Source organism: Pseudophryne corroboree, chromosome 2 (genome assembly GCF_028390025.1).
Source record: "Pseudophryne corroboree isolate aPseCor3 chromosome 2, aPseCor3.hap2, whole genome shotgun sequence".
NCBI lineage: Eukaryota > Metazoa > Chordata > Amphibia > Anura > Myobatrachidae > Pseudophryne > Pseudophryne corroboree.
This window is the reverse complement of record NC_086445.1, coordinates 775,422,442-775,439,587: the sequence shown is the minus strand read 5'-3', so window position 1 is coordinate 775,439,587 and position 17,146 is coordinate 775,422,442. Positions and strand designations below refer to the sequence as shown.

The 17,146-nt window shown below is 41.7% G+C and overlaps 1 protein-coding gene across 1 annotated transcript in view; it reads right to left on the bottom strand.

Moving 5' to 3' along the window:
• Nucleotides 1-3,970: 3,970 nt before the first annotated feature.
• Nucleotides 3,971-17,146, bottom strand: part of PUDP (pseudouridine 5'-phosphatase) — a 497,963-nt gene continuing 484,787 nt past the window's right edge. The window contains exon 4 of the mRNA XM_063955508.1: nucleotides 3,971-4,235. Coding sequence (XP_063811578.1) covers nucleotides 4,059-4,235 — 177 coding nt within the window. The 3' untranslated portion in view covers nucleotides 3,971-4,058. The remainder of the gene's footprint in view (nucleotides 4,236-17,146) is intronic.

Below are 17,146 nucleotides of genomic sequence, written 5' to 3'. Positions count from 1 at the left end.
TTTTATTATTATTGTTTTTGGGGGGAGGGGGATGTGAGTCGCTCCCTTGCCCTCCTGCTCTGACACCTATGAGCAACAGCATACTCTGTTGTTCTTTTTATTGGGTACAAATCATAATAAAACAAGACTGAACAATAACAGACAAAGAGGTAAGAGCTCATCTGAATAAACTTTATCTACAAAATAAAATCTTTATGCTTTGATCGTCAAAGCTAGGCTCAGCAGTGAACCTGCTCCATATTAAGCAAGGAAGGCTTAAACTTCATACTACTGTTCCTTTGCAGATGATAGGTCTGGAAATTTGTGCACCTTGTCTAGAATCTAGATAAATAAGAGCAAATCAAGAAGCATCGGAATGGCCTTATATACAGTATGTTAAAAAAAAATATAGTTACTATCAGGGCCGGTGCTAGGGTGATCGACGCCCTCCTGCAAACTATAAATTTTGCACTCTCCTACGGCCTTAAAAAGTGATAATGTGGAGATGGATATAGAGTGATAAAGTACCAGCCAATCACACACATTACACTACCGTTGCTATGATGCACCCCCTCTCCCCACACAAACTACATTACACTACCACTGCTACCCTGCTCCCTTCTCCCAGCACATGGTACATTACACTACCATTGCTACCCTGCACATCCTTTCTCCACACACACATTACACTACCGCTGCTATGATGCACCCCCTCTCCCACACACCCTACACTACCACTGCTACCTGGCTCCCCTCTCCCCACATAGACTAAACTACCATCACCCCCTTTCCCTGTACACACTACATTATACTGCTGCTGCTTCCCTGCACCCCCTTTCCCCACACACCCTACACTACCACTGCTACCTGGCTCCCCTCTCCCCACACACACTACACTACCATTGCTACCCTGCACCCCCTTTCCCTGTACACACTACATTACACTGCTGCTACCCTGCACTCCCTTTCTTTACACACTCTACACTACACTACCACTGCTACCTGGCTCCCCTCTCCCCACACACACTACACTACCATTGCTACCCTGCACCCCCTTTCCCTGTACACACTACATTACACTACTGCTGCTGCTACCCTGAACCCCCTTTCTTTACACACCCTACACTACACTACCACTGCTACCTGGCTCCCCCCTCCCCGCACACACTACACTACCATTGCTACCCTGCACCCCCTTTCCCTGTACACACTACATTACGCTGCTGCTGCTACCCTGCTCCCCCTTTCCACACACACACCCTACATTACACTACCACTGCTACCTGGCTAACATCTCCCCGCACACACTACACTACACTACCATTGCTATCCTGCACCCCCTTTCCCTGTACACACTACATTACACTGCTGCTGCTACCCTGAACCCCCTTTCTTTACACACCCTACACTACACTACCACTGCTACCTGGCTCCCCTCTCCCCGCACACAATACACTACCATTGCTACCCTGCACACCCTTTCCCTGTACACACATTACGCTGCTGCTGCTCCCCCTTTCCACACACACACACCCTACATTACACTACCACTGCTACCTGGCTTCCCTCTCCCCGCACACACTACACTACACTACCATTGCTATCCTGCACCCACTTTCCCTGTACACACTACATAACACTGCTGCTGCTACCCTGCACCCCCTTTTACACACCCTACATTACACTACCACTGCTACCTGGCACCCCTCTCCCCACACATACTACACTACCATTGCTACCCTGCACCCCCTTTCCCTGTACACACTACATTACACTGCTGCTGCTGCTGCTACCCTGCACCCTCTTTCTTTACACACCCTACATTACACTACCACTGCTACCTGGCTCCCCTCTCCCCACACATACTACACTACCATTGCTACCCTGCACCCCCTTTCCCTGTACACACTACATTACACTGCTGCTGCTACTACCCTGCTCCCCTTTCCACACACACACCCTACATTACACTACCACTGCTACCTGGCTTCCCTCTCCCCGCACACACTACACTACACTACCATTGCTATCCTGCACCCCCTTTACCTGTACACACTACATTACACTGCTGCTGCTACCCTGCACCCCCTTTCCCTGTACACACTACATTACACTGCTGCTGCTACCCAGCTCCCCTCTCCCTGAATATATTAGACCCCCTCCCCAGCACACATGAATATACTACCCCCCACTCCCTAGCACACATGAATATGATACTATCCCCCCTCCCCAGACACATGAATATACTACCTCCCTCCTTTGTTTATCAGCAGCAGTATTTACCAGAGTCTCAGCTCCACTGTGGCTGGCTGCTCCTCTTCTCACAATAGCTTGCTCCTCCAGACACAGTGCACAGTCGCATGTACATATGTGACTTCCTGTGACCCGGCCCTATCTGAATCCACCACTGACGGAAGGGGAGAGAGGGGGGTGGTGCTGAAGACTTCTGTGTCTTCAGTGACAGAGGGGAGGGAAGAGAGGAGCTGGGGGAGGCGACACTGCTGCCTGTCTTCACACTGACATGGGCAGGGGGAGGAGAGGGATGGAGGGCTGACACACAGGAGGAGATCTGTTCATACTGCCGGCGCCGTTGCCTGTCACAGTGTGACAGGTGCAGCGGCAGCCAGCAGCAACATGGCACATCAGCAAGGTAGCAGAGAGAGCGCCTCTCCAGCCTGGCACCTCCCTGCTTTGCAGACCTTGCTGAGCGGGTTGCGCCGGCTCTGGTTACTATAACAAGTACGCCAGATAAAACAAAATAATTACTTTACTTCTATTTAACCTTTCAATTTATTCTATAAAACAGCTCATTAATTCTACCCTTTTTAAGTGCCAAAGCTAAATAAATCTGGTACAGACATGAAGCTAGTTTCTTTGAAACAAACTGACTGATACTAGTGGAAAGATGGCATTCACACTTGTGTATACTGTACACTGTACATGAGTGGTGGAGCCAAATATAATAAAGTGTGGCACCTTTTTTTGGGTCATCATGTGTTTTATGTTTTCCCTACTACACCCTATGGACAGGAAAACAACTGTCCTGCCTCATTTTCTGAAAATACAACTTGTTTTACGGGAAATACATGTATTGTTTTGACAAGACAGGTTTAATGGTCCATTAGGCAGAGTTGGGCAGATTGGGAGACTTCTAAACCCCTGTTTTTGTTCCAGAAAAATTGAATTTATTTTGCATGATGGAATTATTATATATAAATATATATAAATATATATATATATATATATATATTTATTTTAGAGTGCATTTGCAGAGGCATCAACTGCTTTGCTGTTATCAACTGATTTGTTTACATCTTGTCCTTTAATTTTAATGGGGTGTATTTAGCAAAAATAAAAAATGGCAAAATTTAGCAAACAAGAATATAAAAACAATAAAGGTAGCACTAAGGTGTAGATATGTCGGAATCTGAACTAGTATTTTTTAATTTCCCACAATGAACATATTTTGAATTTTCAGAAACCTATAAAATTGGTCTTTCAAGGGTCGCTCAGTAGGAATTGGATAATGAAATGTGTTAGACAATAGGCACTTTTACATACAGTACTTAGGGCTATTAAGAATTGCACTCATGTCATTTTTGTGGACATATCTTCTGTGTTTTTCACACTGCTCATGCACTGCAAGAGAGTGAATGCATCTACAAGCAACTCAGGGTCATAAGCAACTCAGTCCCATCTCCACTTGTGGAACAGTAGGTTCAGGGAGGTCATGTTGACAGAATTATGTGCTATGAAGATTTGTTCATGTGCAGAGATCCATCTGTTTTCAGATGGATCAAATTCATCTATGCTGCAAGTGCCAACTGATAATGATGATGGCTATCTCGAAAAAACATACAGGCGCAGTACAGTTGCACAGATGAATACAACTTGACAAACAGTTTATTATTCAGACTCTAGAGAAAAGATGTAAATCCCATGTACATGATCAAGATTCCATGCTAAGAAACATAAAAAAAAACAACACAACTTATTTTTATTTTAAACTCTATAACTTTTTAATGTAAAATTATTTATTAAAGAGAATGTCTCTCATTAAACTGTTATTGCTTTACATTTTATTCATAAGGTGGCAAACCAAATAATTCTGGTTTAAATTCCTCCAGAGATTTAAGCACTAAAGTTGCTCTCTTTGTTAGATCTGAATTCAGGTTTTCATCAGGAACCATGACCACTTGCATTCCAGCTGCTAGTGCTGCTTCAACTCCATTTGGGGCATCTTCAAATACAAGACACTATAAAAATATAAAAAAAAAATGTAAAAGATTAATTATATTTATACAATCTGACTGCACATAAATTGTTAACATACATATTACTCTTTAAATGAGCAACATACTGTAAGCGAGATGCATCAAGCATCACATTTTGCATGCGATGCATCCCGCTACTCTACATGCATATCAGCACTTATTAATGCCCTAGGCATGAACATTTTAGCAAACAACAGCTCTCCTGATGAGAACTGTCCTTTGCAGTATGGGGACTTCTGGGTTTTAGACCCAAGAGTCCATCTGCACATGTGTTGTATGATGAACACACTGTGGGGGTTGTTGGGAGGGATCAGCTTGGACCCTTCTAAGAGAAGAGTGTGATAAGAAGCCCATAGGCTTCTCTTGGGTTAAAGATGGAATTAACTAGGTCATCTCTCCTCATTTCAAATATACTACACCAAGGTACAAACAAACATTTTTTTCCAATGGATGCTTTAATATACAGTATGTGGCTTATAATGCTTCTGCATTAAACAAATATTATCTTGATAACTTATGTGTCATTTGATCCCCACACCTCTTAGATGGCAAAGTCATCTAGATGGGGTCAACTTTTTTGTCGTGTTTCTTGTCAATGTATGTTAATTTGTTTGCATTATCATATCTATGAACAATGTTTTAAAATATTTAAATAATAATAATTATAATAATTAAAAAAAAAATCAAGATTCACTGCGCAGATACCACAATTTTCAGGTATCTATTCACATTGCACTTTTAGACAGTCAAGAAGCTTACATTTTAGAAACAATGGGGTAAATTTACTAAGCTCCCGATTTTGACCGAGATGCCGTTTTTTCATCAAAGTGTCATCTCGGTAATTTACTAAGCAATAATCACGGCAGTGATGAGGGCATTCGTAATTTTTTGCAAGTCCAAGAAAAAAATTACGAATGAATACACCATTGGTCAAAACGCGGCTGTTTAAGTATGAATCTCGGTAATTTACTAAGAAGTGCAAAGCAAAAAAAAACAAACACTGCCGTGAAAAATTACAACTCGTAAAAAAGTGCTAAAAAAAAACAGACCTGCTTTTTTTCCCCGTGATTGGATAGGCATGCAGGGATCCATGAGATCCGTGCATGTATATCAGTGGGAAGGGGTGGGAAAGTTGTTATTTTATTAAAAAAAATTGCGTGGGGTCCCCCCTCCTAAGCATAACCAGCCTCGGGCTCTTTGAGCCGATCCTGGTTGCAGAAATATGGGGGAAAAATTGACAGGGGTTCCCCCATATTTAAGCAACCAGCATCGGGCTCTGCGCCTGGTCCTGGTTCCAAAAATACGGGGGACAAAAAGAGTAGGGGTCCCCCGTATTTTTAAAACCAGCACCGGGCTCCACTAGCTGGACAGATAATGCCACAGCCGGGGGTCACTTTGATATAGTGCCCTGCGGCCGTGGCATCAAAAATCCAACTAGTCACCCCTGGCCGGGGTACCCTGGGGGAGTGGGGACCCCTTCAATCAAGGGGTCCCCCCCCCCAGCCACCCAAGGGCCAGGGGTGAAGCCCGAGGCTGTCCCCCCTCATCCAATGGGCTGCGGATGGGGGGGCTGATAGCCTTTGTTGTAAAAGAAAAGATATTGTTTTTAGTAGCAGTACTACAAGTCCCAGCAAGCCTCCCCCGCATGCTGGTACTTGGAGAACCACAAGTACCCGCATGCGGCGGAAAAACGGGCCCGCTGGTACCTGTAGTACTACTACTAAAAAAATACCCAAAAAAACACAAGACACACACACCGTGAAAGTATAATTTTATTACATACATACACACATACATACATACTTACCTTATGTTCCCACGCAGGTCGGTCCTCTTCTCCAGTAGAATCCAAGGGGTACCTGTTGAAGAAATTATACTCACGAGATCCAGGGGTCCAGGGTCCTCGGGGAATCCAGGTGTAATCCACGTACTTGAAAAAAATAACAAAACGGACACCCGAGCAACGCACTAAAAGGGGACCCATGTTTGCACATGGATCCCCTTTTCCCGACTGCCAGAAACCCACTCTGACTGATGTCTAAGTGGGTTTCTTCAGCCAATCAGGGAGTGCCACGTTGTAGCACTCTCCTGATCGGCTGTGTGCTCCTGTCCTAACTGACAGGCAGCACACGGCAGTGTTACAATGTAGCGCCTATGCGCTACATTGTAACCAATGCTGGGAACTTTCTGCCCTGCGGTTGACCTAAAGTGACGTCACCGCTGAGCAAGAAAGTTCCCAGCATTGGTTACAATGTAGCGCATAGGCGCTACATTGTAACACTGCCGTGTGCTGCCTGTCAGTTAGGACAGGAGCACACAGCCGATCAGGAGAGTGCTACAACGTGGCACTCCCTGATTGGCTGAAGAAACCCACTTAGACATCAGTCAGAGTGGGTTTCTGGCAGTCGGGAAAAGGGGATCCATGTGCAAACATGGGTCCCCTTTTAGTGCGTGGCTCGGGTGTCCGTTTTGTTATTTTTTTCAAGTACGTGGATTACACCTGGATTCCCCGAGGACCCTGGACCCCTGGATCTCGTGAGTATAATTTCTTCAACAGGTACCCCTTGGATTCTACTGGAGAAGAGGACCGACCTGCGTGGGAACATAAGGTAAGTATGTATGTATGTGTGTATGTATGTAATAAAATTATACTTTCACGGTGTGTGTGTCTTGTGTTTTTTTGGGTATTTTTTTAGTAGTAGTACTACAGGTACCAGCGGGCCCGTTTTTCCGCCGCATGCTGGTACTTGTGGTTCTCCAAGTACCCGCATGCGGGGGAGGCTTGCTGGGACTTGTAGTACTGCTACTAAAAACAATATCTTTTCTTTTACAACAAAGGCTATCAGCCCCCCCATCCGCAGCCCATTGGATGGGGGGGGACAGCCTCGGGCTTCACCCCTGGCCCTTGGGTGGCTGGGGGGGGGACCCCTTGATTGAAGGGGTCCCCACTCCCCCAGGGTACCCCGGCCAGGGGTGACTAGTTGGATTTTTGATGCCACGGCCGCAGGGCACTATATCAAAGTGACCCCCGGCTGTGGCATTATCTGTCCAGCTAGTGGAGCCCGGTGCTGGTTTTAAAATTACGGGGGACCCCTACTCTTTTTGTCCCCCGTATTTTTGGAACCAGGACCAGGCGCAGAGCCCGATGCTGGTTGCTTAAATATGGGGGAACCCCTGTCAATTTTTTCCCCATATTTCTGCAACCAGGATCGGCTCAAAGAGCCCGAGGCTGGTTATGCTTAGGAGGGGGGACCCCACGCAATTTTTTTTTAAATATTTTACAGTGTTTAATTTAAAAAAAACAAAAAAAATGAACCCCAGCACGGATCACACAGATCCGGCCGAGATTAATTGTAAAAAAAGTCGGCAGTGTTTTGCTAATCACTGCCGTAAAAAAAAAAAAAAAAATGACATCGACATCGGAAGAAAAGAAAAACCCGAATACGACAGCTTAGTAAATCCATCGTAACAAATTCAAAAAGTTGCAGTTTTACACTTTCGATGTCATTCGTGATTGAACTTTGACCTGAAACGGGAAAACACGAATCTTAGTAAATTTACCCCAATGTGACTTGATTTGCCTAAGGCTGTCGGCTATGAAATCAACTGTCTTGTCACTCATACAGACTATTGGAATTCCCCAAATACTGTAGGTCTACTAAAAAATCTTCTGAATTGACCAAATTTATGCGTTCATGCATTCCGCTCATAAAAATCATTCTGTAATATGTACCACAAACTAAAATGTTCTCTGTTTGAATGGTCTAGCAAAGTGAAAGCTCATTTTTGAACAGCAAATAAGACCTATGTTATGTAAAGAAAGAGTTGTTTACAAATGGGAAAAGCGCCCTACTACACACTTTCCTGCTGCAGAGATCATATATGAATACAACCTAAATAAGACTGTATTCATTTTTTTAAATATTTTTTTTATTGGAATACAGAAGTAAATACAAACATATATATATATAGAGTAACACGTGCAGTGCAGTGCAGTGGAAAACACATTGTGCAGACAAAGGAATAAGTAGAACAAGAAGTGCAATAGCTAACATACAACGCACATATAGGGGGTCATTCCGAGTTGTTCGCTCGTTACCATTTTTCGCAACGGAGCGATTAGGTGGAAAATGCGCATGCGCATGGTATGCAGCGCGCATGCGTTAAGTAATTTAACACAAACCTTTGAGATTTACACAAGCTCGAGCGACGTTTTCTCATCGCTCGAGTGATCGTAGAGTGATTGACAGGAAGTGGGTGTTTTTGGGCGGAAACTGGTCGTTTTCAGGGAGTGTGCTAAAAAACGCAGGCGTGCCAGGTAAAAACGCAGGAGTGGATGGAAAAACGGGGAAGTGGCTGGCCGAACGCAGGGCATGTTTGTGACGTCAAACCAGGAACTAAACGGACTGAGGTGATCGCAATCTAGGAGTAGGTCTGGAGCTACTCAGAAACTGCAAGGAATTATTTAGTAGCAGTTCTGCTAACCTTTCATTCGCTATTCTGCTAAGCTAAGATACACTCCCAGAGGGCGGCAGCCTAGCGTTTGCAATGCTGCTAAAAGCAGCTAGCGAGCAAACAACTCGGAATGACCACCATAGATAGGCAATCTGCTAACAATAAAATAAAAAGAACAGGACAATGAGACCTAGACATAGTCCAAGCAAAAGAGAAAACCAACAAAAACAAAGGTTTAGCAGGAGGATGGGTTAATGAGAGTTGGTGTGTCACCTAAAAGGAGTCTTTGTCTCATACCAGGAAGTAGTGTGCACACATCAATGTATTTGGGAGTGGAGGGTAAGAGCTAAGCTATTGATATAACTCTCATATAGAGAAGAACGGTTTCATGTGGGACTCTTTGTGTAGAGAGGCTTCCACACACTCCATACAAAATGCAAAATAAAATTTGGACCAGAAAAAGTTCAGGGTGGGAGGGCATTCCTGAATCCGTGTTTGCAGGATGAACTTCTAGCCACCACAGAAACAATTAAAAGTGTTTCCACCATGGGTGATGCAGAGAAGATTCCACCACATAATAATTTATAGTGAATGTAGATGATCCCTCCACTGGACAAGAGGGTAAAAAGTCAGAGCATAAAAAATTATATACCACAAAGTTGGTGTAATGCAGGACCCGGTGAACAGCCAAGTTACATGTGGGAGGGAGAGCATAGGTTGATTCCACTTCACTAGCCTGTAGGGGTTAACACCAAGAGATGCTCACCAGGAACTTTAGGTTAATAATGACTTTAGCCTTTCAAAGTTGGAATTCAGGCTTCTGTAGTAGAGGCAGAAATATGGAATGACAGCTATAAGGCCTAGTTTTTTAGGAATGGATTTCCACATTATACTGCAGGGCACTAAAAGGATATTATCCAGTTTAATTTGGGGCAATCCCGACTTTGTGACCATGCAACAAGGAAACAAGGTTGAAGTCAGGAAGGAAGGATTGATCTATAGTAGTGGAGCTATAGACATGGATGGAGAAAAGCCAGACTTAACTTACATGCAGAATACTCACAAAGCTAAAGATTTTGAGATTGAGGAAATTAAGGGAAAGAAAACCAGCAAGAAGGGGTTGTTTCTGTTTGTGCTTAGGGAGGCTGGTTCTGGGTCACCCACAGTGCCGTATGAAGGAGCTAAATTTCCTATTTAGCAATTGTTCAGGCCTTTTAGAGAGAACTATGAGCAAGACTTGGAGAGGGTACAGGAGTTTGGGAAAACTGATCATTTTAAAGGCGGCTAGCGCAGACAAGATAGGAAAGAGGGACATTTTGCCAACAATTTCACGTAGCACTGACAAGATTAATGTTTTCATATTCATAGAATAGAGACTCTCAATGTGCTTGGGAAATTCAATATCTAAATAAGGAAGAGCACTAGTTGTCCAAGTGATGTTATAGGGAATATTCCAACAAAGTTTCAACACAGGACCTATGGCCCAGAGGTTTTAATTAATTCACAGTGAAGCCTGAAATCTGTTGCAGTTCTTGAGTGTATCCAAAATGTATGGAAGGGAGCAGGAGATATTTGAAATATGCCACAAAAGGTCATCAGCCAAGGCAAGTGATTATTTCCCCCAAAGAGAAGAATAGTAGAAGCTTCATTAAATGTGAGGAAGAATGGGGGGAGGGGGTGCTATCCATATGTAGGTGTTGATGAAAGCACAAACCTCCCTTTCAGTGTTGTCAGTATTAAGCAGCCCCATCTGGGCAGAGGAAAGTTTGTGGAGATTCACTTTATTGCACAATTTAGAGCACAAAGATGAGGAATTAGGCAGGGCAGTATAAGTGTTCCATAAAAATTATGAAATTCCACAACAATATTAACATGTGTAATGGGATTTGGCCATTTGTATGAATTATAGTGTCACTATAATAAAGTGTGCAGAGGACATACTGTACTATATTGACAGCACTGTTGGCATTTAACTATTGCTTTTTAAATAAGATATAACGTAATGAATAAAAGTGTTGAAATGCCCGCATCAGCCTTGCATCCATAGGATTCTATTAATCTAGACAAAGACCTGACATTTCCACAATTTTCAGAGATAACTATATTTTGAAAGAGAATGTTGTGCTAAACAAAAGAAAATAAAATGAAAGTGCTACATTCACATTCATTGAGACTCTTGTTTGTGTTCGCATAAAGGGAGAGAAAAAAATAATTCTCTAATGTTAGAAGTACAGTAGCTTCAGACTATGGTCTCTTAATAATTCAAAGTTCTAAATCCCCAAGCTGCAGTTCCGTTACTTTGAAAACTGTGTAATTATACATACAGTTAAAGGTGTTTTCATTCTTTAAAATATGTAGTTCTCATAATCTCTTTTTAAATGTGTTTAGCCAGAGGCAGGCTACCTATTGTGCTCACTGTCTGTTTATATTCATGTAAATGGCCACAGTTAAAATTGCCTACTGCTCATGAAGTTTCAGTAGTGATTTTGTAGTCTAATGCAATAACAATCTAAAGAACTTAGAACAAATGTGAACTTTGAACTACACAGAAATAAAGATGAAATGTGGCTACAACCTAGTTCCATATAAGAATTGAATTAATCATAGAGGGGAAAATGTCATAACAAAATTAACTTTTATTAAACAATTTTAAAGGTATATAGGAAGAAATGTTGCATATCTATTTAATTCACCAAAAGATGTACGCGTATGTAGTTCACAGGGCTAATTTATTTTGGTCACTGACTCCCATGCATACTCACCTGTTTTTTAAAGTGCTCCCGAGATTTCCTTCCTAGAAAGAAGGTCCTAAGAGCAAGAGTAAGGAGTGTGACAATTTGATTTACATCACCATGGCCTTGACCCACTGCTGTAGTAAGTGGTATCATGCAATAGAAAGGGGACAATGAAGGTACAAATTGCATTCAGGAGGGTGGCCAATTCTCCGTGGAGTCTGAGAGAGCTCCATAAAATTCAGGAAGAGTATGACAGTATGCTCCTACTGTAAACTGCAGCCTCACCTGGAAGTACAGTTGTCACTTTGGTATATTTAAAAAAAAAATACACAGAAAAGATTGCATCTCATTGAAGCAGTCTAAAATTTCCTTACAACTAGATTTGATCAAGTACGACTTTAAATCTTTCAAAGACATATTGAGTTTGTGGTATAGCAGAATCATTGGCCAGTGGAAAGAGTTGAGGGTTATAAAAGTTTGGAGCCAGTGATGTATGGGAGCAGTTAGATAACTACTACTACTGCAAGGGGTCTGGCCACCATAAGGCTCAGAATTGTGAGAAGAACAGAATCACCAGGACCTTACACAAATTTTGCTATGGACATTAATGTCCGAAATATAAACCTATCCATTCTTTGACATTACTCTTCAACTTCTGTGATGTGGACAAACATTTTTGCATGCAAAACCAGCCACCACAAACTTCTACCCCTATAAACTTCTAATTGAAAGAATTAGAAAGAAACAGTGTCAAGACAGTCAACACACAGTGGATACACATCCACACTACGAACCATGGCAAAGCAAAAAAAAAATCTAATTCACAGTAAACATAAAGAAGATCCACACTTTGACAAACAGAAAACATGGCAGTCATTTACAGTTAGGTCCGTGTATATTTGGACACTGACAACATTTTTGTCATTTTACTGTTTACCAAAACATATTTAAGTTACAATTCTATAATGAATAATGGTTTTTAAAGTGCACACTGTCAGCTTTAAGTTGAGTAAAACATCCAAATTAGAGGAAGGGTTTAGGAATTACAGCTGTTTAATATGTGGTACCGTCTTTTATCAAGGAACCAAAAGCAATTGGATAATGACTCAAAAGTCAATTCATGTACAGGTCTGGGCTTTTAATTTGTTATTCCCTCAAGCCAATTCATGTACAGGTCTGGGCTATTAATTTGTTATTCCCTCATCTGTTAAGCAGGCAAAATGTCTGGAGTTGATTCTAAGTGTGGCATTTGCATTTGGAAGTTGTTGCTGTGAACCCACGATATGCGATGAAAGGATCTCTCAGTGCAAGTGAAACAGGTCATCCTTTGGCGGCAAAAGAAAAAAAAATCTTCAGAGATATAGCGGGAACCTTAGGAGTTGCCAAATCAACAGTTTTCCACATCCCTGAAAAAAACCTAGTATGCTGGTGAGCACAGCAACCCAATAAAGCCTGGACACACACGGAAGACAACAGTGGTGGATGATCACAGGATCCTTGCCATTGTAAAGAAAAAACACTTTGCAACATAAAGCCAAGTGAAGAACTCTCTCCGCGAGGTATGATTATTATTATCCAAGTACACTATAAAGAGAAAACTTCACAAAAACAAATACAGAGGGGTCACCACAAGGTGCAAACAATTAACAAGTCTCAAAAAAAACAAAAAAACAACTTTACAAAAAAATCTACAAAAGTCAGTCCAGTTCAGGAATAGCATTCTTGGCACAGATGAAATTAAGATGAAGTATGGAGAAGGTTTGAAATGGCTCATTACCTGAAACATAAAATATCGTCTCTAAAACACAGTGGAGGCAGTGTGGAGAAATATTCCCACATGGCTTCCAATGGCACTGAGTCACTGATGTGACAGAAGACCGAAGTAGTTGGATGAATTCTGAAGTGTATAGATATATACTGAATGCATAGATTCTGTTAAATTCTTCAAAGTTGATTGAATGGTGCTTCACAGTACAGATGGACAATAACCCAAAACATACTGCAAAAGCAACCCAGGAGTTTTTTAAGGCAAAAAAGTGGACTATTCTGCAATGGCCAAGTCAATCACCTGCTCTCAACCCAATTGTATATGCATTTCACTTGCTGAAGACAATACTAAAGGCAAAAAGACCCACAAACCCACCTAAAAACAGTGGACTATGAATAAAAATGGTTGCAATTCCTAAAAGATTCATACAATATTTTCGTTCAACTCCTTGAATTAAAGCTTAAAGTCTGCACTTCAATTTCATCATCATTTAATTCAACTGTGGAGGCTTACAGAGCCAAAATTAGGATATTGTGTCAGTGTCCAAATATATATGGCCCCAAATATATAATATCACTAAATAATCATAGTTTTCATCGGAGCCAAACTGACCATCTGGCACTTCTGGCAAGTGCCAAAAGGGCCGATGGCCTGATGGACTGATCTGGCCACACAGTACACAGAGACCTGGGCTAGTATAGTAGCTCCGCTTCCTGGTGCTCTGCACAGCCACCCAGCATACAGAGAGATGGGGGCATGCCATGAGGCCAAGCCCCCATAACGCTTTGCAGGAGCCCTTTAGTACTGCGCTCACCCCCTTGTCATGCACATGCACTCACCGCAGTGGAGTGCCACGGCTAACTAAGAAGCACAACCTGTTGCTGGTTTTACCAAAGGAAAAGAGAATAAACTGGGCACCATTGACAGTAGAATTTAATAATCAACATGGTTATACTGTAGAATGTACTTTGTAATAGTCAACTGAGTGTGCAGCAATTAAAAGCAGTAGAAATTTAGAACAGGTAGAACATATGTTATTACCCCCCAAAAAAATATCAGCTAAAACCAATTCATTTTGAGGGTATTTAGGGACTAATAAAACCTTTGGATTACCTTGCCATGGTTCATTTAAACATTCTGTCATTTTGGGTCAGAATGGCAGCTTAATGCCCAAAGAGGCAGTGAGCGATTGTATCATAATGTATCATTACAAATTTCTGTTTTTTTTTTTCTTTTGCAACTTCACTTAATATTATACTTTATTAAGTTATTATTTATATTTTTTGTATTTTCTTTAACTGGAAAGCGGAAACTGGGCTTTCATTCAGTGCACATTTGTAACCTACGCATGACCCAGGTCATACATGGATAGAAGCATGATGAAGGGTTAAGTCTGTGCTTAAAGATAAATAGCAGCAGTAGAATATTTCCTATTGATGCAATATATGGACAATCTATTTTATCACCATTTTCTGTCAAATAGACCCTTGACTTCATGTGCACTGAGATAACAAGTAACCCATGAATGAATGCTACTGTATGTTACAGCTTGTGGAAAGATTGGCTGCTGAAAGCTTCTTGGAATTATAGAGATCTGTGTTTATGAAGGGCTATAATCTGTTATGCCATTCTACCTCAGTTTTTCTGTAAAACTGTGAATTATGCTGTGTTAAAACTAAAAACTGTTAAACAGAGTATTTAAGTGCCTGATTGAGAATGTATGCAAGCTTTGCAATATAATGTTTTCACACTGTGCATGTTGCATTGCTTAGCATTTGCAACTTCCAGCAACTATGGGTTACTTAGAGATATATGCATCTCAGCCATATGTCCAATTGCAGCTAAGCAAGTGTTACTGGGTGGCAACTGGGTATTCACACTAAGTGTTCTGGGGTTATGGCAGGTGTGTAGGTGGAATTGTGGTCTATTCATAAGCAATCACGCACAGAGATCCGCCTAAATTTAAATGCATTTTTTTCACCAAGGATAGAGCTAGAACAAAATGTGCACTGATAATGATGATGGGTACTTTCACAAGTGGACAGATAGAGGTAATGCGGAAAACTCAATATATATGAAGAGCCACTTTTATTTATAAGCATGCAATGTGGCCATTTCTGCAGCTGAATTTCATACAACAGGAGGAAGGGTAGACCTAAATGCAGTGGTGTAGCTACCCCAGCAAAATCTACTACCCCTGTGCTTGCTTGGAAGATTTACCATGTAATCACATGATGGACAGGAGGTGGTTTCTCCCCCTTTTCCTGTCAGTCCAATGGGAATCCACTGCCCTGCTATAACAATACTCCTATCTGGCTTCTAGGGGCTGCAGCCTTTGCAGTCCATAGTAACCTGCTTGTTGATTTGCACACTTGCGTTGGATCGTGATACTGCTGCGCATGTGTACATTTCAGACATGTGCCCCCCCCTCCGGGAGACAGAGGTAAGGAGTGCCACTGCCTGAAGCACACAGTCCACCACTGTGAATATGAAGTAAGAAGATGCTCAACAATCTACAAAAGATAAACATGCAGGAGTCTTTTAATGAAGAGTCTTATTTCTTCATGGTTTCTATATGTGATCTGAGTGACAGAGCAACAAACAGACAGAGTGTACACAGGGTTTTAAAAAAAATCACAAAAAGAGTTTATGCTCAAATAAATATTGTTAAAACATTACTTTTTTTCACAATGGAAATAACTGGAATATTATAAAGTATTATCATGTAGTGAAAAGCAATCATATACAGTATGTGGCACTTAAAATTTGTTTATTTAAAGGCAGAAGCAAGGCAGAACATTTAGTGATAACAGCTAGAAGGCATACAATGCATACCAATTCTAAAAACCCTAATTAACTTAATAACCCTTCTTCGTTTCCCTAAGATTAATAAAAAAAAAGATGTTATAGCCAAAGGGGTATGTTTCCAGAAGCATATGGTATACACCATTCATACATGCCTGCTTCCCTGGAATGTCTGGAGATATTTGGATTTTGTGAATTCCATCAGACTGCAGGGAGGTGTTAGATAAGCATGCAAGCATGACATCTTAATTGCTTTTTGTGCCAAACTACTAGCAGTATAAACTTTCATTTTGCAACAAAGAATGTAAATATCAAAAACTGCACATTGTTGAAAATATCTGCTCACTGACAGACCAATTTATCATAAGGAATGTTTTTGAAAGATTGAAGGCTTCTCCCCATTAACCCCCAGACTAGTCTTAGCTATCACTGGCAACAACCGTTTACCATGGACAATGGCAATACAAGTACTTATAAATATTTGCATCTCAGAAAGGTGTCAGTTGGGAGTATTATACAATTATATTATGCTTGATAAACAGTGGCAAAACTAGGTTTTTACTCTTTAATTATATGTTGTTATAGGCTCATATAACTTGTTTGTTGAAAGTGTATCCGAAAAGGTGTACTTAGCAAAAAAGGAGATATTCTACAAGTCCCACGCAGCATTCTTGGAGACTTAACCAATCATCTGGCACTGTAATAGCATACCTCCCAACATTGCTTCCTATGAATCCGGGACATCGGTGCGGCTACGCCTCGCCAGTAGACAAAAGAGCCCGCAATCGCGAACACCCCCATTTTCGTCACTGAGGGGGCATGCCCAGTGCTCTGTGAGCTGTTGGCATGCCCTCTCTCCCTCTGTCTCCACTGTATAGATGCTGTGCGCTATTCACTGCTGCTCTGCTAAGCAGAGCAGCAGTGACAGGAGCCTCCCAACTGCCACCCACCATGGGACACAGGGAGGTATGTAATAGTGTATCTGTCTAGCAAAAAGAAATAAAGTGTGGTAAGATGAGTGGAAATAAAGGGAACTGTTCTTACAGAAAGGGAGAGATTTAGGTTAGAATTTAGGATGTATCGTGCTATCTCCACCCTGTTTTCTGAATCATCCTGAACCTAGGGGTGTA